At 36.1% G+C, this 21,890-nt stretch overlaps 1 protein-coding gene across 1 annotated transcript in view; it reads right to left on the bottom strand.

The window, feature by feature from the left end:
- Window positions 1–21,890, bottom strand: part of LOC148942264 (uncharacterized) — a 109,508-nt gene that overhangs the window by 50,126 nt on the left and 37,492 nt on the right. Inside the window, exons 5-6 of the mRNA XM_089103408.1 lie at window positions 20,690–20,905; window positions 12,091–12,368 (exon numbers count right to left, since the gene is read on the bottom strand). Coding sequence (XP_088959534.1) covers window positions 12,091–12,368; window positions 20,690–20,905 — 494 coding nt within the window. The remainder of the gene's footprint in view (window positions 1–12,090; window positions 12,369–20,689; window positions 20,906–21,890) is intronic.

The raw sequence follows: 21,890 nt of genomic DNA, 5'->3' as shown, positions 1-21,890 counted from the left end.
TGTCTTTCAAGTAAATGAACGCTTCCGGCTTGCGCTTAGGTAAAAATTTACCATCGATGATCATTTTTAAATAGAAATTCAAAAAATCCCTTTTTTCAGAGCATTTTCAGACTTCAGAGCATTTTGTTTCCAATTAGCCACACATTTGAGAATTCACATTGCAGCGTCACTAGAGGTCCTTTTTGCACGATACAATTTACTATCCTAACCAAGAACTTAGCCTTAAGGTGAGTTCCTCCTCCTACCACTACTACTCAGTGTAGCACCAAGTCACCAGAGGCCAACAGCTACGCAAGTTTCTATTTCAGAGCCCAATTATCATTAGTTATACTCTCCTCATGACTAAATTATCTCATGATTGGATTATTCTCTCTTTACTTTAGGTGGAGTGTGTTTCAGGACTAAATTATTCTCAACAGTTTTCTTCCTATAACTCAATTATGTCATGGCTCTCTAATCACTCAACTGCCCCATGATTCTCTAGACTCAATTATTCTCTCTTCATTTTATGTAGCGTATATTCCAGAACTCAATCATCATCAATGATTAATAATAACTTGTTATTAATTTTAGCCTAATACGGCCGATTAGAATTTAGCCCCTAAAATTATTATAATAGAGAAAGGACACTAACATTGCAGTCCTTTCTACATTTAAAGTTATATATTTAGTCTTATACCATACGTATGGTCATATATATATATATATATATATATATATATATATATATATATATATATATATATATATATATATATATATATATATATATATATATATACATATATATATATATATATATATATATATATATATATATATATATATATATATATATATATATATTAATTGAAAAAAACTTTCGGGAAAATAAGTTTTTCAAAAAAAAGTAAATGCCATTTTAAACTTAAGCTCAACAGACAAATACCTTTTAAAATTCAGACTCAAAACGACCAGAAATTACTATTAAAGAATAAATGAAACCCAAAACGAACAAAAATTAAATAAACAATCATAGCAAAAACATAAAACAAGCAATATTATAAATGAATAAATAGATCTTAAAGAGATCAGAAATTAATAAAGAAACAATGCAAACAAACATACAATAGATACTAATGTAAATTAATAAATAAATCTTAAAACGAGTGAAACTTGAATTGAATATGCAAATCAAGTTTGAATCGAATAAAAATAACTACAAACAAGAGTATGGGTATAGTATAACTGCAGAAGCCTAAAACCTACTGCGTCATTGGCGCTTTACTGAAAACGAATTATATCACAAATGTTTTCTTTTGTACTTAATGTTGAAAATAAATATTAAAATTATAGTAAAATTTTGAACTGATGAGCTTTCAGCAATTAGTATCATTATGCATCAAATATTCAGTTTAATTTATTAGCTCTTTTTAAAGTTGTTAAAGACGAATATAGCTTCCCTACGAACAAGAGTTTGGATACTGCCTCCTTTCCTAACTGTAAATAAAAACCAAAAGCCTACTGCGCCATTGGCGCTTAACTGAAAACGGATTATACTACAAATATTTTCTTTTCCAGTTCTTACAGTATTGAAAATAAAAATACAATTACAGTGAAATAAATTCTTGAACTGATGGATCCTTCAACAATTAATATCATTATACATCAAATATTCAATTTGATGTTGTTTATACTTTCCAAGACTGTTCAAGACGCATATAGTTTTCAGTAAAGCGCCAATGACGCAGTATGTTTTAGACTTTTACAGTGAGAAGGGGGCATACCCAAACTCTTGTTTGTGGTGATTTTTGTTCGTTTCAAGCTTGATTTGCATATTCAATTTAAGTTTCACTCGTTTTAAGATTTATTTATTAATAATTGATTGTTTATTTAATTTCTGTTCGTTTCAGTTACATTTATGCTTCAATAGGAAAATGATTTTTTTTTCGTTTTAAGCTTGATATTCATATTCAATCTAAGCATTACTCGCTTTAAGATCTATTTATTCATTTATATTATTACTTCTTGTATGTTTTTGCTATGATTGTTTATTTAATTTCTGTTCGTTTGGGTTTCATTTATTCTTTATTAGCAATTTCTGGTCGTTTTGAGTCTGAATTTTAAAAGGTATTTGTATCTGCTGAGCTTAAGTTTAAAATGGCCTTTACTTTTCGTTGAGAAAACTTCTTTTTTGGAAAGTTTTTTTTCATTAATTTTTGTTCGTTTTTGATTGCACAAAATTTCAAGTTTTTAAAAATTCCTTATTTAAAAATCAAACTTTAAAAAAATCAAATGTTCATCAAAGTAACAAAACTGGTATCAAAGTAACAATATCAAACGGAAAAAAATGGGTTTGTATCAACCTCAGAGTTTTGATTAATCTAATGTTCGAAATATTTTTAGCGAAATATCTATCTCAAAATTTTTATCGGACGGGTTTGGGGAAAAAAGGCATGGGAGGACAAGATTAAGCTTCGGTCTCTTTTGAATCTTTAAAAGTGAACTAGAACTTTCTATTTTTAATCAAATGAGCCCTCTCTGAAGTTTATACGAGTATCACTTCTATAAGAACCATATATAGGTCTCATTCAGCATCCGCCAGTGAAGGTCACATATATTTTGTAAAGGATTAAAGAGTGACACAATTTTGTAAAGGATTAAATCTTACGCAATTACCTGAATGTACTCAAATATCGGAGATTGGATTTTTTGACTGGATTGTTATTACTCTGTGACGTCACTGATTAGTTATTCTTACAATGCAAGCGGATAGAGGTGATTCGACAATAAATAGTCAGTTTCTACAAGAGATAAATTTTAAGCTGGATTTGCTGCCGGAATTGACATCAAAAATGGACGCTCTCCCAAAACTTGTGGAAAGTGTAACTTCTGTCGAGGCACAGTTAGCACAAGTGAATGTTCAGCTAAAATCGAACGCAGAAGCTAACGAGAAACTGAAAAGGGAATTGATACTGGTTCGCCAAAATTTACAGTCAGCCACGTTTAGAGCTGACCGTTTAGAGGATGAGTCGCGGCGCAGTAATGTTATAATCTACAACTTTGAGGCGGTGGATCCAAGAAGGTATACCCTTAGTGAAGAGATTATGAAGGTTTTGAACGACGTAATTCCCAATTTGCGCCTCACCCGCAGTGATGTAAGAGACTCTTTCCGATTGAAGGCGGGTCCTATTGTGCTAAAGCTGAATTCGATGGATGTAAGAAATATGATTTTAAGGGGAAATCCACTTCTACGAGAATATGGACTTTCTGCTGCACCCGATTATAGCCCCGCCCAGCGTGAAGCTAGAAAGTACCTCAGAGTAAAAATGAATAAAGCTCTCTCTGAAGGTCATTCTGCCTATTTCAGGGGTGTCAAACTCTATGTGAACGATGTTATGTTTAAATATGATGAACTATCGAATAAGGTTATAAAGGAGACTCTGCGCACCACGCAAAAAGTGCAAAAGGCAAGAGCACCTACTGCAGGCGCCATTAATAAGAGCAGCGAAGTTATTATTCGAGGAAATGCGGAAGACAATTTGGGTAGCGATGCAACAATGTCGGATAGCGATGCGGAAACAGTAGTTGAAGTTGATGTGAATAACCCCGTACCTACTGGCAGTAAAACCTACCATAAAGACACTATTTTAGCGAGGTCTCCATTAAAGGGTAATGATAAGAAGACGCGAAAATTATCGGAAGTTATTAGTCCTGAAGAACAATCAAGGGGAAACAGTAGGACTGTCTCCAGGCAAGTGTCACCCACGGGAGGTTGGCCAAATAGATTTGGTCGGTACGTGCCGAGGGGCCCCTGTGGAGGTATCCCCTATAGTAACAGATATCGTGACTATTACCGCATTACTCCGGAAGATTCAGATTTTTATGCAACTAATACCGAAGAGCGACAGGTACGCAGTGACTAGGAAAAACCCGGCCATATACATCGAATAAGTTTAGTAACCTGGAACGTACAAGGTGTGAACAATAAAGTGAAACAGGTTAGTGAAGATTTAAAGTCAATCGATATTATAGGGTTAGTTGAAACATGGCATAGCGCAAGTGACCCTCCGATATTCGACGGTTTTAGTGTTGAGCATGTTGCGCGAAAGCCAGCTGGAAACATGCGCTGCTATGGAGGGATAACCGTGTTACTAAGTAAAGCTCGTTTCCGCTGTTATCATAGAATTGCTAGTAATTCAGAGAACATTCTTTGGGTACGGTTGGAGTTAGTGAGAAATAAATGGATGACTTTAGGATCTGTGTATATAGCGCTTCAGAATAGTTCCTATAATAGAGAGGAAACATGGGATGTGTTAGCTGAAGAGTTAAGTAGACTAAGAAAGGATTTTATAGAGGATGTTTTTGTTGTTATGGGGGATTTTAACGCTTATACGGGTGCTTTATTAGAAATGGAGAGTGTCTCGTTCCGAGAAGTGCCTGACTTGGTTCCATCTGAGTATGGAATGCCTAGAAGTAGCAGAGATATGGATAGGAGGGTGAATTGTTGGGGGAGAAGGCTCTTGGAGCTCTGCTCGGAGAATGGTCTAATAATTGGGAATGGGAGATTTGGAACTGATGGGGGAGTAGGGGAGTTTACCTGTATGTCGGGAGCTCGTCCGAGTCTGATATATTATGTGTTGGTTGACAGTGGGCTTGCAGCTCAATCAGTTGGTGTTGAGGTACTTCAGTCAGTTGGTTCAGACCACTGGCAAGTTAAGTTAGAGTTGGGTTTAGAGGTTGAAGGTAAGAGGAGCGGTATTGGAAAGAGGTATGAGACAGTTGGTCAAGAGAAGGTTAGAGTTCCAAAACCGTTAAAAAAAGATTGGAATAATAAAGAAATTGATAATATGAATGAGATAACAGCGAGACCGGAAGTAATGGATAGATTAGAAATCTAGATTGCGGTGCTGAGGAAGTCCTTGCCGAGTTATGTGAGTTAGTGCACCAGTGGTCTAGTAAAGCGGTAGAAAGGAAATTTAAATCAGGAGATAAAGGATATTATGACGAGGAATGTAGAAGGTTAAAGCAGGAGGTAGAAACGGAATTAGAAATTGTTAGGCAGTGCCAGGATGAAGAATTGCGGTTAGAAGCGTTGAATTTTTATAGAGTTAAGAATAGGGAATATAAGATATTGCTGAAGAGGAAAATTAGGGAATGGGATAGTTTAGAAAGGAAAAAGATGATGGAGGATTTTACACTAGGGAATGTTAAAGAATTTTGAAGTAGAATGGGAAAGGAAAGAACTAATATTTCAGGTCGAACGACTTCACCGGAGTCGTGGCCTGGTTATTTTGAGAATTTAGAAGGAGACTGTGAAGGGCTAGAAGAGGATAGTCAGTCGCCATGTTCAGGTCAAAGTATTTTCCCGCTGCAGGAGTATGATTATGAATTAGTAGGGGAAGTGACAAGAGAGGAGGTTAGAGAAGTAGTTAGTAAGATGAAAGGAGGTTCAGCACCAGGTTTGATGGGATACCAGCCTGGGTGGTTAAAAAATTTGTGTCGGTGTTTTTGTCGATATTAGTTATAGCATTTAATAGTATTGTGTCTACAGGTAAGTGGCCAGAATTATGGAAGACTTCAGTTGTTATACTGCTTTTTAAGAAGGGGGACCCTAGCTGGAATGATAACTATAGGCCCATAGCTCTAGCACCAGTTTTTAGTAAAGTGTTAGAAAATATTTTAGATAGGAGGCTAGATAGGTGGTTAGATAAAAATAAGATTATAAATGAAGAGCAAGGAGGATTTAGGAAAGATTATAGTACAGCAGACAGGGCATTTGTGCTTAGAGCTTTAGTCGATAAGTATGGAACAGGGAATAGCCGTCTATATGCAGCTTTTTTAGACCTAAGAAAAGCTTTTGATAATGTTGAGAGGGTGCTTTTGGTAGATACTCTGAGAAGTACAGGTTTACCTAGTATTTTTGTGAGGTTAGTTACTAGCATGTATTGCGGAACGAAGGCGGTAGTAAAGGTAATAGATCAGGGCTTTTCTAGAGTATATAGAAACCGTAAAGGGGTAAAACAAGGTAGTGCTCTTTCCCCCCGTTTGTTTTCTATTTTTATAAATGATATAGTTCAGTTTTTGGAAAGAAGGTGGGCTCCGACAGTGGGTCTTGGTTCAAAATTTATTTTCAGTTTTGCCTTTCGCTGATGATTGCGTTCTTGTAGCTAAGTCTGCACATGAATTACAGATTTTGTTAGATCATGTTGCAGATTACTTAGATCTGAAGAAGCTCCAACTTATTGTTAAGAAGACAGAAATAGTTATTTTTGGTAAAAGAAAGGATGAAGAAGGTAATGGTAAGTTTATGTTTAATGGAGACGAAATAAAGATAGTTGAAAATTCAAAATATTTAGATTTTGTATTTCAAAATAATGGTAGTTGGTGTGCCCACATTAAAGAGTCAGTAAAAAGGGGGAAAGCGGCTATATCGATGGTTTTTAGGAAGGGTACAGTTATGGGTATTAAAAGTCTAGCAATGCATAACAGAATATTTTTGACGAAGATTATGCCAGTTATTCATTATGGTGGGGAATTATGGGGGATGGAAGCAGCAGAACAGCTGGAGACCCTTCAGGTAACTTAATACAAAAGGCTTTTCGGCCTCCATAGGACTACGCATACCCAGTTTTTGAAAGGGGAGCTAGGGCTTTTTTCGCTCCGTATACATCGGCTAGTTCTGTTAGTTAGATTCGGGATGAAGATAGTGCAAGTACCACGAGGAAAATTTATTAGAGAGGCCTATGAAGAGCTGCTTGTTTCAAGGTGCAAGAGGTCATGGCCGTTTAGGGTTAAATCCTTATTATGAAGATTAGGATTGCCATATATATGAAACGACGGTAGAGGTTCCGCCATAAGTCAGATTGATATAATAGGAATAGTTAAACAAAGATTAGAAGATCAGGAGATACAGACATGGGGGAATGCAATTGAGAGATCCGAGACGTTAAGCGTTTCTAAGGATGTTAAAAAGGTGCTGGCCAGGAGATTTACTTTAAATTTAATTTGCCAAGTAAGTATTTGTTATATTGGTTGCAGCTGCGGGCCAACTGTTTGCCTTTAAGATGGAGGAGTAAAGTATTTGAGAGAGGTAAGGGGTTCCCGGCGTTTAGGTACACGTGTCCCATTTGTAATATTGAAAAGGAAAATCTGGACCATTTTCTGTGCCGGTGCCAGGGGCTTACTGATTTGAGGGAGGGTATTTTGGGGGAAAGTAATTTTTCACTTCGGGGCATGTTGTCTCAGACGGTAGATAGCCTCAAGCGTAGATTATGCAGATTTGTTGATCAGGCACTAAAGATAAGAAAGGAACTATTGTGAAAAAGAGTTGTTATGGTTTGGAATAAAAAATGCTGAAGGGAGTTTTGCTTTTGTTTTCCTGTTATATTTGATGTATAGCGTATATGGCCCTGTATAAAGACTTTTGAACACAGGATTATAATTATGATTTTTATGTGTGACGTTGCGTGTAATTATGTGAGTAAGTTTTATAGTATTTTGTGTGCTTTTGTGCTGCAATTGTTATGTTATTTTATTTTTATTTGCTATGGGCTATGTTTAGTTATTGTTATATATGTTATTATTATGTGTTTTGACTTTCTATGCAACTGTGTTTGTCTTTGCCATGGCCCAAAGAGGCTTTTGTTTTGCAATAAATATCTATCTATCTATCTATATCCCCAGAGTAAAACTTACAACGCCTATCCCTGGGCCCTGGGGGGTTGTGTCGACCCTGGAGTTGTAATATCTGATGGTTGAACTATTTTTAACAAAATGTTCACCTGAAATTTTTATCGGATGGCTTTATCCCTCCAATACGCCCAAAGGCGTGGAGGGCGGGAGGGGCTAGTTGCCCTCTGATCTTTATTCTCTGAGAAAATGAACTACATCTTTTAATTTCCATTCAAATGAACCCTCTCTGAAGTTTATACGAGCAAACCTTCCATAAGAACCATATATGCCCCCAGAGCAATATTTACAGCGCCTGCCCAAGCTCTGGGGGGGGGGGTCGACACAGGAGTTTTTGTTATATGATCTTTGAACTATTTTTAACAAAATGGCTACCTCATTTTTTATAAGATGTATTTGGGGAAAAAAAGCTTGGGGGGCAGTTGCCCCTTGATCACTTTTGACTCTTAAAAAGGGCACTAGAACTCTCGATTCCTAATCGAACGAGTCCCCTTTGAAGTTTATAAGACGACCTCTTCTATATGAAGTGCCTCTGGGAAAAAAATAATTGGAGTGTGGGGGGAGGCTAGCTGCCCTCTAATCTTTTTTGACTCTTGAAAATTGAATTACAACTTTCAATTTCCAATCAAATGAGCCCTCTAGGAATTTATACGAGCATCCCTTCCATAACAACCATATATGCCCCAAGGGCATAACTTACGACGCCTACCCCCGAACCCTGTGGGGGCTGTGTCGACACCGGAGTTTTTTGTTATCAGAACTTGAACTATTTTTAACAAAATGTTTATCTCAAAATTTTTATCTGATGCATTTAGGGTGTGGAGGAGGGGGGGGGCTAGTTGCCCTCCTATCTGATTTGACACTTAAAAAGTGAACAAGAACTTTCAATTTCAAATCAAATGAGCCCTCTCTGAAGTTTATACGAACATCCCTTCCATAAGAACTATATATGCCCCTAGAGCATTACCCATAACGCCTGCTTCCGGGCCCTGACGGGTTCCGTCGACACAGGAATTTTTCTTATCTGACCTTTGAACTATTTTTAATGAAATAGCTATTATAAAAAATTTATCGGATGGGCTTGGGGGGAAAGGGTGTAGGGGTGGGGGCTAGTTGCCCTCGGATATCTTTTGACTCTTGAAAATTGAACTAGAACTTTCAATATCCAATCAAATGAGCCCCCTCTGAAGTTTATATGAGCGTCCCTTTCATAATAACCATAGACGCCCCCAGGACAACACTTACACCGCCTATCCTCGGGGCTGGGGGGGGGGGCCGTTTTTGTTATCTAATTTTTGAACAATTTCCAAAACACCGGCTATCTCAAAATTTGTAGCTGACAGGTTTGGGGAAAAAATAGCGTGGGGGGGGGGGCTAGTTTAACTCCCTTGACTCTTAAAAAGTGAACTAGAACCTTCAATTTCCAATCAAATGAGCCCTCTATGAAGTTTATACAAGCATCCCTTTCATAAGAATCATACATGTCCTTAGGGCATAACTTAGAACGCTTTCCCCTGTGCCCTGGGGGGTTCTATTGACAACTGATTTTTTTTTCTTATCCGACCTTTGAACTATTTTTAACAAGATGTCTATCTCAAAATTTTCATCAGATGGGTTTTGAAAAAGAAGGCGTGGGGGGGGGGGGCTATTTTCCTTTGAATCTCTTTTGACTATTAAAAAGTGAGCTCTGACTTTCAATTTCCAATCAAATGAGCCCTCTCTGAAGTTTATACGCGAATCCTTTTCACACGAACAGTATATGCCCCAGGGCATAACTTACAACGCCTGCCCCCGGGCCCAGGGGGTTTGTGACGACACCTGAGTTGTTTGGTTATCTGACTTTTGAGAAATTTTTAACTTAATGGCTATCTCAAAATTTTTATTGGATGCATTTGGGGAAATGGGGGAGTGGGGGGGGGGGGGCTAGTTGCGATCCAATCTCTTTTGACTCTAAAAAACTTAACTAGAACTTTGAATTTCCAATCAAATGAGCCATTTCTGAATTTTTTACGAGCATCCCTTCAATAAAAACCATATATTCCCCCATGGCATAACTTACAACGACTGCCCTCGGGCCTTGAGGGGGCTGTGTTGACCTCTGAGTTTTCATTATATGGTCTTTGAACTATTAAAAAAAAATCTATCTCAAAGTTCTTATTGGATGGGTTTGAGGAAAAAAGGGCATGGAGGGGGGAGGGGCTAGGTGCCCTCCTATCTCTTTTGAATTTTTAAAATGTGAACTAGAACTTTCAATTTCCAATCAAATGATCCCCCTTTGAAGTTAATACGAGCATCCCTTTCATAAGACCCATATATGCCCCCAGGGCATAACTTACAACGCCTGCCCCCGGGCCCTGGGGGGTTGTGTCGACACCGGAATTTTTGTTATATGATCTTTGAAATATTTTTAACAAAATAGCTATCTTAAAATTTTATAGGATACATTTGGGGGGGGGGGTCAGGGTGGGAGCTGGTTAGCCTCCAATATCTTTTGACGTTTAAAAAGTGAACTAGAACTTTCAATTTCCAATCAAATGAGCCCTCTCTGAAGTTTATACGAGCATTCCTTCCATACGAACCATATATGCCCCCAGGGCATAACTTTTAACCTTTGCCCGGGGAATGTCCTGCTCAAACATATAATTTCCAGAAATTTCATTTACGTTGAACATATTGGCTACATCAAAATTTTGATTGGATGTGTTTGGGGAAATGGTGGGCGTGGAGGGGGTGTCAGTTGCCTTAGAATCCCTTTCGACTATTAAAAAGGGAACTAGCAATTTAAATTTCAAATCAAATGAGCCCTTTCTTAAGTTTCCACGACAACGTTGTCTATACAGAACCTTATATGCCCCCAGGGCAAAACTTACAACCCTCCCCCTCAGGGCTGTGCGGGAGTTGTTATCCTCAAAGACCAAATTTCCAGAACTTTAAACTACGTTTAGTAAAATGGCTGTCTCAAAATTTTGATCGGATGTGTTCGGGGAAAAGGTGGGCGTGAGAGGGGAGTTAGTTGCCCTCAAATCACTTTCGACTACTAAAAAGGGCACTAGCCCTTTGAATTTCCAATCAAATCAGTCTTTTTTGAAGTTTCTACGACAACACTTTGTATAAAAACCTTATATGCCCCCAGGGTATAATTTAAAACCCTTACCTTGAGGGTTGTGGGGGAGCGTCCTCCTCAAAAACATATTTTCTATCTGGAAATCAACTACGCTGAACAAGTTGGCTATCTCAAAATTTTGATTGGATGTGTTTGGGGGAATGATGGGCATGGGTGGGGGGTCTAGAAGCCCTCCAATCACTTTCGGCTATTAGAAAGTGCACTAGCCCTTTGAAAATCCAATCGAATGAGCCTTTTTTGAAGTTTCTACGACAACGCCTTCTATAAATACCTTATATGCCCCCAGGGCATAACTTAAAACCCTTGCACTTAGAGTTGTGGGGGATTGTCCTCCTCAAAAACATATTTGCTATTTGGAAATCAACTACGCTGAACAAAATGGCTATCTCATATATTTTATTGGATGTGTTTGGGGGAATGATGGGCGTGGGGGGGGGGGCTAGTTGCCCTCCAATCACTTTCGACTATTAAAAAGGGCACTAGCCCTTTGTTTCCAATCGAATGAGCATTTTTTGAAGTTTCTACGACAACACCTTCTATAAAAACCTTATATGCCCCCAGGGCATAACTTTAAACCCTTGCCCTGAGTGTTCTGGGGGAGTGTCCTCCTCAAAAAAATATTTTCTATCTGGAAATCTACTACGCTGAACAAAGTGGCTTATCTCAATATTTTGATTGGATGTGTTTGAGGGAATGATGGGCGTGGGGGGAGGGGGGATAGTTGCCCTTCAATCACTTTCGACAATTAAAAAGGGCACCAGAACTCTTGATTTCCAATCGAATGAGCCCCCTTTGAAGTTTCCACGACGACCCCTTCCATATGGTGCCTCTGGGGAAAAAAATAATAATAATAATAAATAATAAAACATTGGAGCCGAATGGCCTTTACTATAGGCAATGCTATAGCGTTGCCTCTGATATATATATATATATATATATATATATATATATATATATATATATATATATATATATATATATATATATATATATATATATATATATATATATATATATATATATATATATATATATATACGAAGGTAATAACAAACAACTAATTATTGTTAATGATAAGAGTCCTGGAAAACAAAACTAATTTTCATTATTATAATTTTTGTTTAAACTACAAATCTTGAAACTACAAAGAACAAACAAACAAAAAGAAGGAAAAAACAGAACCAAGATAAGAGATAAGATAAGATAAGAGAACTTAAATATACAAGTCAGTTATTCCCATGTAATCTACGATATAACATTTCCCAAATTCAAACAGAAAGAAAAAAGTAACTCACAGCGTATCATCTGACGGCTGCCTTTTCGGTCGATCCAAAACAATCTTTTGTGATATTATCACATTTTCAATAACAGCTTCATCTGAACAAGAGTGAAAAGGTTGATTGCCAAGCTCAAATATTTCCCAAAAAATCACTCCCAAACTCCAAATGTTGCCTTTTTCCGACGCTTTGTATTCTGCAACTACAGTATCATGCCCCAACTCAGATACAAATACATCTTCAGGGGCAACCCATCGGACTGGTAACACAGCACCTCCTATTTCATAGTAATCTGCCTATAAGAAAAAAAGGTACTTGTATGATATACCCCCTACGTAGTATTCTTCTAATATGTTTCTCTGACACTCAATCCTAATGAAATATACCCAAGTAAGATATAAATATAATACTTATTAAACAAATTTGGGCTATATATTTGCACATTAGGGGGATGGGGGTAAAGTATAGCGGGCCTGCATACCTAATGTGATAGGTACAATTATTCTGCAAATTATGTAGTAAGAATTATTTTCCAACTTCACACTATCCATATACTTTACCCCCTCCCCCTTTTTGTACAAATATATAGCCCAAATTATACATTTTCTATTGATTTTATCACTTCTCTTTGTCTTATCTTACGCTAAGCTGAAAGAAACTAACAAAAAAAAACAGTTCTATAATGCGTCAATGAATGAACAACTTGAGCGGTAGGGGGTTTAGCATATAAGTACAAAAAAAAAAAACATTTTGCCGTTATAAAGAATTTCATACTTCAACTACTTTATCGCTTTACCTAATTCACTTAAACTGACAAAAAAATATTAGCCTTCAAAGGATAAAAGAGCTTGTGAAGTTGGGTATATAAACAACAGAATTTATCACAATATGTCTTGTCATAATAATATGGAAAAAAGAGAGAAAAAATAAAAGACAAAGAAATGATGGGCCAGTAGGTTACAGGAGGCTACCCTAATATGATCACCCTAAAATAAACCCAAAATAAAGAAACTCTAGCAATCAACTAATAGTTAACTGATGTAGCACACATTCATCAGCTCTTCAAGATGAATTGATGAAGAATATTTTGTCGTAGGCCATTTTCTATTATTATTACTAAGAAAGGAAAAAAGCTAAAAGTCCGAAACTTTCATTAATTTTAGGAGGCACATTCTTTTCGTTTCTCTAACTTAAACCAATTTATTAACTACAATACAAAACGAAACCATCTTAAGTCAACTAAATCACAAAATAGAAATGACTTGTAAAAGTAGAAGGTAGCACTTTTGGGTTCTGTTTTGAAGTTATAATTTTTTTTATTCTTGATTTTTCAAAAATGTTTTACAATGGGGCAAGAGAATTATCGTAGTACTTTTCATCTGAAGTACTCAATCACCTTAAGTACATTTAAATATTAGCCTAGATTTCAATTTGAAATGCAGACAGGTTGCCAGCCAACTTGAACTGAGCTTTATGCTGAAAAGTAGAATCCTCGCGTCGTATAACTAAACTTTTGATCAGACAACTTCAGATTAAGTCTGAAATAAACTACAAACAATCCTTTTTGGTTTGGCAACAATGCCAAAGATTAATGAATGGATAAAATTACTAAAATGTCAATTGGTAATATGCCGTCGCCTGAAAGCGCTTTGGCCGAAACTGTTTTTCTAACAACCCAAGAAAAACGAGTTTGAAAATTTTGATATTTATATCTCAGAATCAGCCACAGCGTTGATTTTCTGACCGTGTAACATACTTTCGTTCAGCAAATAAGCAGCTTTCGGCAAAACGGATCATGCTGTATATGACCCGGCAAAATCGCCCTAAAGAATATGCAATTCGATAAAGGAGAACTGCAAAATACAGGAAGTATAAAACGTATTACAGTAATGTCAATTAAACCATTTGAAAAATATTTTTTTTTACATAAGACAGGGTTTGTAACTCAGTTTCAACAAAAATTATTATTTTTGGCAAAACCGCTTGCAGGCGACGATGTGTAGCAATGTGTTTGCTGTAATAATGTAAAGCAATACGTTACTGCAACAACTTCTTGATTTGGTAAATCAATAATTCATTTTCATTCCAATTTCAAAATCCATTCAAACCTGCTAATCCATTTTCACAAGAAATAATAGATTGTAAAAGGGATACGATTTAGATAAATATGGATATGGACATAATAATTCCAAAATACGGATAAAAAGGAACTGCTTAATATAGTAATGAAACTAAATGATAGTTTCAAATTTAGAAACGAAGAAACATTTGAGGCTCGAGTCTAGTTTGAGGCTTTTCCAATTTTTAATATGCAAAGTATTTTAATTAATATGCAAATTAAATTATTTTAATTTAATATGCAAAGTATTGGTAATTAAATACTTAATTACCAAAAACATTTATCTCCTCGATCCATTTTAAGTCTGTTTATATCTCAAAACCGTAATTTTTTAACCAGAATTCGGGAACCGGACAACCGGTTCTGGATCCATCTTAAGTCTACTCATGCCTGTAAACCGTAATTTTGAAAACTGGAATTTGAAAACCGGAAAACCGGTTCTGAATCCATCTTACGTCTACCGGGGTAGGTGCATAAACGAAAAAATAATGTAGAAAATTATCGATATTGTTAAGTTTTTTCAGAAAACACGGTACTTTTGGAAACCCGGTAAACTGGTTCTGGATACCGTGGTAGGTGCGAAAACGAAAAAAATAAGGTAGACAAATTTTGATACTGTTATTTTTTTTCATATAATTTCTAACGTTTTCCATTAAACTTGCCTGCTTTCACTGAACTTGGATACTTGGAAAACTGGAAAACCGGTTCTGGATCATGTTAGGTCTACAGATACCAGAGAACCGTAATTTTAAAAACTGGGATCTGGATATCGGAAAACCCTGAACTAAAAACGCTGTCTTTTCCATATTGAAGATAAACTTTGTTAAAGTGCCAAGGACATCAAGAGAAGAAAATTTCTGCCCTCCTTAACCCATTTTAGGTCTATTCACACCAAAAACAACAGCAAATGTCCAAGATTATTCTTTTGGTTGTTTCAAAACCCTAACAACCCTAGACTTGGAATAATCAAGTCGAGTTCATACTGATGCTGTTGCAAAGCTAAAAGAGGGGGTTAAATACTCTCATCAAGTAAGTCTGTTGACAATTCTAGACTCAGTCCTTTTTCAAGTTAAGTGCTAATTTTAGAAAATGCTGAACGATGAAAAAGCATTATTGCATGAAACTTAAAGTGTTCATCAGAAGAGAAGTTTCAATAAATCTCAGAATAGCATTACATCTTTCTCAGTGTTGCCACGTTGAACCGTAAAAATAAATTATTTGTGCCTTACTGAAAAAAAAGTGGATTGTCAGTTTAATTTACACATATTTCTTCCTTAAAGTTTTATTAATTTTTTATTTATTAAAGTCAAAAAAGTGAAAACCTTTAAAATGTATTTTGTTTTCAGTAAAGCACAAATTATGTTCTGGCCTTGAGAAGGCATGGGGGTTATCAGCCCTACTAATGTTAATTTTTGCCCGGTCTGAGCTTGACTTGGCTGTTTATTGTAATTTCTGTTCGTTTTGAATTTCATTTATTTATTGATAGGGATTTGTGGTAGCTTTATGCTTGGAAGATTATTTTAATTTATTTCTGCTCATTTTTGGCTTACTGGAGCTTTTTACTTTTCTTTCAAAAACTTGTTTGTGGAAAAAGCTTTTTAATTTAATTTCTGTTCATTTTTTATTGACATAGTCTTTTCCATGGAAAAACATATAATATTTTATATCTTTTCAGTTTTTTTCTATAAGAATCCATAGTTTGGCTTGCAATTTGTAAGTTGGAGAAAATTTTTCAAAATTTGTTAATCCTGATACATATAGTATTTTATAATTTAATTTTATACCTCCTCAAGTTGAACTGAAAACAAAACTTAATATCGTTCCAAAAAGATTCTATATACGCTCTTTGACAACCTGGATACACTTGCACCCTTTTTATTTATTTAAATTGTAAGAGCAGAAGTAGCATAGCAGTAGCCCCAAAAATTTCAACTTAATACCCCCAGTCGTTCTCGATATGTTGCTGAGGTATCTTATTTGAAAACATAAACACATTGGAAACCATGCCTTTTGATTTAGTTTTAAAATGTGCCAATAGTATAATTGTGGGGATTGAAATGCCCAATATCCCTAGAGACAATTGCTGGACCGTTCTACTATGCTGAACATAATGGCTATCTCAAAATTTTGACTGGATGTGTTAATAAAAGGAATGGGTGTCAGAGAAGGGTTGCTTGCGCTCCAAATACTTTTTTTACTCTTAAAAAGGGCACTAGAACTTTTGACTTTGAATCGAACTAGCTCCTTTAAAAGTTTCAATGATTCTTCTAACTATAATAATAGCTGCCTAGAGTGGTACTGCCTATGATATTGCTTATATCCCCTTTTAAAAACCTTCATGCGTACAGTTTTTTTGTTTAACTGAAACTCCACCTAAACGTTCCCTAAAAGTTTTACGTTGATATCTTTAACGTCATTAGTAAATGTAACTGTTTTAGCAGTATTAATAGTATACGCATAATGTCTTTTGGCTAGTTCAAAACCCGCCAAAACTTATTCTTAAAGGTCTTGCTTAATAATGTAAACCGTCCTTGAGATATTGCTTTGTCACCTTTTTGAGAGTCCACATGCTCAAAGTTTGTTTTAAGTTAGTTCAACACCCGTCTAAATATTGCTTAAAAGCTTTAACTTAATACCCTTAGCTTGCGCAGTAGCAATAGTTGTAGCAGCATTAGTAGCAGTATGCGCATAGCACCTTTGGTTTCTTCAAGATCCCCTTCAATACACGCTGAAAGTTTTAACTTAACATCATCTACAGTTCCTGAAGCATTTCTGGTACGTCCTCTTGACAACCTGTGTGGACATAGTGTGATCCAATTTAGTTCAATACAGTTTCAATATGTCCCAAATTTTTCGCCTTAATACCCTTAGTTTTAATAACAGTTATAGTAGCATTAGCAGAAGAATTAACAGTAGTAGCCTTAACTTACGTGGCAGTAGTAGTACTAGATGTAGTAATAATAGTAAAAGTAGTAGTAATATCAGTATAAGCAGTAGCATTAGGATAGAAATATTTTCTTTGAGTTAGTTCAACATCCCCCATAACGAGTCCTCTCAGTTTCAACTTCCCACGCCAAACTGCATACAGACTGCATACAGACGGCGTGTTATGATTCAGTTCACCTTTCCTCCTCCCTCAAAATTCCTTGAAAATTTCACCTTCATACCCTTATGCAGCATTGTAATTGTAGTAACAGTAGTAGTATTGATATTACTAGTAATAGGGGTAGTACTAGTAGCAGCAGAAGTATTAACATATTGCCTTTTGGTCAGTAGAACATCCTTCTCATCAAGTCCTGGAAGTTTCAACTTAACACAATTAGCCCTCGCTATGATGTTGCTAATATGTTCTTTTTGATAACCTGTATGTTCATATACTTCATGAAATTTTCATCTCAATGCTGTTAGCTTTACAAGTAGTAGTACAGAATACAAGTAGTAGTACAGTTACACACAGGGATGTGAGAAGGAAGATTGCCTTATCCAAATATCAATCAAAAGGAACGCCCCTCTGAAGAATTTTATATATATTTGTTGGAAAAACATCCTTCTAGCGTTTTAACCTGCACATACATTGTCAGAAAACCCTCTGATAAAGCCCAAGCAGTGGCGTAAGTTGGGGTGCAAGGAGAGCCTTTTTATCTCCTTTCCTAGACAGTGAAAATGTATCATCCCTTAAATTTTTGTGACCTGACGTCATTGAAGCTAAGACTTGATCAATGTGCACCTGTGTCTAAAGCTGAAAATAAAGTACAAATGCTACTTTCCCTGTTGTAATCTTGAACAAATCTTTTGAATCCTAACTTAAAAGTTTCAAGTTTTTTTTTCAACACTAACATCAATGTGGGAGACCAACAACGTGGCAATTAATCAACGTATAACATCTTATTTCCGCTATTACTCTAACCTCTTAGACACAAAAATGACAAAGTTTATAGCACTACTTGCGGGGCAGAACAAGGAATGAAGATTTGGCCACACAGGAAAAATAGTTAATTGCCCACTAAATATAAATTGTTAGAATATTTATGGAGTGGCAACCTTACAAGTAGCAACAGTAGTAGTAATAGTAGTAAATGTGCAGTAACAGTAGTATTTGCAGTAGTGTGCACATATCGCCTTTTGATAATAAGATCTTCCCCTTTAAGCTTTCTCTGAAAGTTCCGACTTAATACCCAAATCAATTCTTTAGATACGCTATTTTGACAATGTGCATGCACATAGCCTCTTTCGATTTAGTTAAAAATACCCCACAAAATTGTAAATACAGTAGTGGTGATAGTTTTATTAGTATTGGTGGCATACAAATATTTCCTTTTTCATCATCTCCTTTGTCATTTCCTCTAAGTTCCAAATTGATATGATCAGTCATTCCTGAGTTACACCCTTTTGACAATTCGTATACACATAACATGTTTTGATTTAGTTCAACACTCATCTAAGCATTCTCTGAAAGTCTCACTTGAATTACCTTCGTTTTCTGGGAAAGTAAAGCTCAAACATGCATACCTTTCTCAATAACATATACTGGATGTAAACAATGAAAGAATTGCCTAACTTACAGACCTTGGCCTGAGGATTGTGGGGAGGTTGACATCCCCAAAGACACAATTACTGGGAATTTCAACAATGCTGAACAAAATAGCTCTCTTAAAATATTGATCAGATATTTTTTGGGGAATGATAGGCTTGGGAAGGGGGCTGAATGCCCTTCATCCACTTATGAATCTTAAAGAGGACACTAAATCTTCTGACTTCCAATCAAATGAGCCCCATTCGATCCAAAGTTTATATGACCATCCGTTCCTTAAACACCCTATATGCCCCAGGCATAGCTTACAACCCTTTCCCTTGGGCTCTAGGGGATTGTGTGAAGCCTGAAGACATTGTTATATGCTTTTTCAACTATTGGTAACAAAATAGCTATCTCATAATTTCGATTGAATGCGTTTGGGGAAAAGAAGATGTCAAGGAGGGGGGATGTCTAATTGCCATGTTATATTTCCTGTATGTAACATTCATCATGTTTGACTCTTACAAGTGAACTAGAGCCATACATTTCCAATCAAATGAGCCTTTTCTAAACCTCAAACAGCCATCCCTTTCATATAAACCTTATTCACCTCCAGGGCAACCCCAAAGGCCTTGTTTTGTGGTCTTTGGACTATTTTTTAACAAACGCCTATCTGAAGTTTTCTATCAGATACATTTGGGGAAAATAAGACATGGAGGGGTAGCTGCCCTCTAATCACTTTGACTCTTAAAAGGCCACTAGAACTTCTGATTTCCAATCCAATGAGAGTGGCAGATCCAGGGGGCAAGAGGAGCGCCCCCTCCCCTAACGTAGTCTAAAGTAGTGTAATTTACTTAATTAACGCAAGACTGCGTCAATTAAACTTGCTCCTAATGCACGTTTATCGGATCAACCTATTTTGCCCCCCCCCCCCGAAAAAAAATCCTGGATCCACCCCTGATGAGCCCACTCCAAAGTTTATGCGACCAACTTTTCCGTAAAAACTTTATATGTCCTCGGGACCTATCTTACAACCCTTGTAATTTTACAACACATAATTTCCGGACCTTTCAACTACGTTGAACAAACGCGCTATCTGAACTTGTGGTTTGGATGTGTTTTGGAGAAATGATGAGCAGGGGGGAGGGGGGCTGGTTGCCCTTCAATCACTTTCGACTATTAAAAAGGGCACTGGCCTTTTCCATTTCCAACCGAATGAGCCTTTTTAGAAGTTTTCTACAACAACAAATGGCCATCTCATAATTTCAATCAGATACATTTCGGGAAAATTAGACCTGAGGGGGAGGGTATCTAACCCTACGATAACTTTGACTCTTAAAAAGGGAACTAGAAATTATGATTATCAATCCAATTAGCCCCCTCCAAAGTTTATACGACCACCCTTTCAATTAAAACCTTGCGTGCCCCCAGGGCACAACTTACAGTCCTTGCCCTGAGGCCTGTGTGTGTGGGGGGGGGGGGGTGTCATTCTCAAAGATATAGTTTCTGAACCTTTCAACTACGCTGAACAAAATAGCTATCTCAAAATTTTGATTGGATGTGTTTGGGGAAATGATGACTTTCAATTCCCAATCGAACGAGCCATTTTCGAAGTTTTTTCCCATGACAACTCCTTCTATACGAAGTGCCCTGGTCTAAAAAAAAAAAAAAAAAAAGTAAATAAATTGTGCCCACATTATATATATATATATATATATATATATATATATATATATATATATATATATATATATATATATATATATATATATATATATATATATATATATATATATATATATATATATATATATATATATATATATATATATATATATATATATATATGTATATAGCTGTGTGAGCTAACACTTAACCAGTTGACACAATGAAATTTAATTTCCACTGTCTCGGTTCTTTAATATACTGTTGAGAATTCAATGGGTTTTATCTGGTAGAAGAATACTAGAAAGAGAATAGCCTACCTTGTGCAATTCCTTAGAGATTCCATAATCACCAATCACAACAGTTCCTTTTGAGGTAACAAGACAATTCCTAGCAGCAAAATCTGGATGAATCATTCCTTTATTATGAACAGCATATATCCCGTTTGAAACATCAAGTGACATTTTCATTAGAGCACTCACAGTCGGAATATAACCAATTTTCTGCTGATCCAATAAGTATGACTTCAAGTCTCCCTGGAACCATATTAGTGCATGAACAATAAGTACAAAGGCAAGTAGGGCTAAACAGGAAACAGACTCTTACGGCGTCACATAGCTTCTCCAAAGACACTGGAAGCATCAGATGTTGTCTCCAAATTCAGTCTTTAGCTGCTTAAACCAACAGTGCTTTACTATCAGTCCATATATTTAAACCTCCTATATTAACAACCCCCAATGCAACCTCCAATACTAAATTTTAAAACGTGTCCAAAAGCGTTATAGAAACAGCATAGCAACATTTGCGTTTGAAACAAAGAAATCAAAGCAGTGGTGTTAAGAGAATTCTCATCAATCAGCAAGGTCAAGACGATAAGTAACGGTTTATGACAAAGAATGTCAAAAGAATGCTGAAGTGACAAAGTGAACGGCTTTATGACAAACAATGACAAAAGAATGCACTAAAGTTCAAATTTTGTTCCAATTCTTTAAGAATGACCCCTTAATCACAAAGGCCGTTAATTAGAATAAATAGCTCTGTTGAAAGTACAAAAAAAAAAAAAATAACTTTAGCGTAAAGAGGAGGTAATAACTAGGGGGCGAACCCAATCATATACGTAAAAATTTCTTTTCGTGTTAAGTTTTGATGTTGCTCCTTACTTTCAGGTGAAAAAATTGTTTTTTATTATATAATTTCTGAACGTTTTTTTTAAATAATGCTTGGAAATACGGCGCCCCTTCATAGCAATGTCCCTTCCCCCATAAAAACTTCCTCCGTGGAAAGATCTTCCCACGTAACGCTTTTAAGATCTTCCCACGAACCTTAAAGATCTTCCCACGAATTTTTAAAGATATTCGGAAAGATCACGAAATTTTTAAAGATCTTCCCATGAATACTTTATGACAAAGATTGCTGCAATAAAAAGCGGACTTCGAGAAATTTACCAATTTATCTTTGCCAGAATTTCTAATCTAAATATGAAACAAAAATCCGACAAATAGTACAAATTTGATGCATCGA

The sequence above is a fragment of the Artemia sp. Qi Xiang Cuo genome, chromosome 17 (assembly GCF_049724085.1).
Source record: "Artemia sp. Qi Xiang Cuo chromosome 17, ASM4972408v1, whole genome shotgun sequence".
Classification (NCBI taxonomy): Eukaryota; Metazoa; Arthropoda; class Branchiopoda; order Anostraca; family Artemiidae; genus Artemia; species Artemia sp. Qi Xiang Cuo.
The sequence above is the reverse complement of the archived record's forward strand: the minus strand, read 5'-3'. Positions and strand labels throughout refer to the sequence as shown.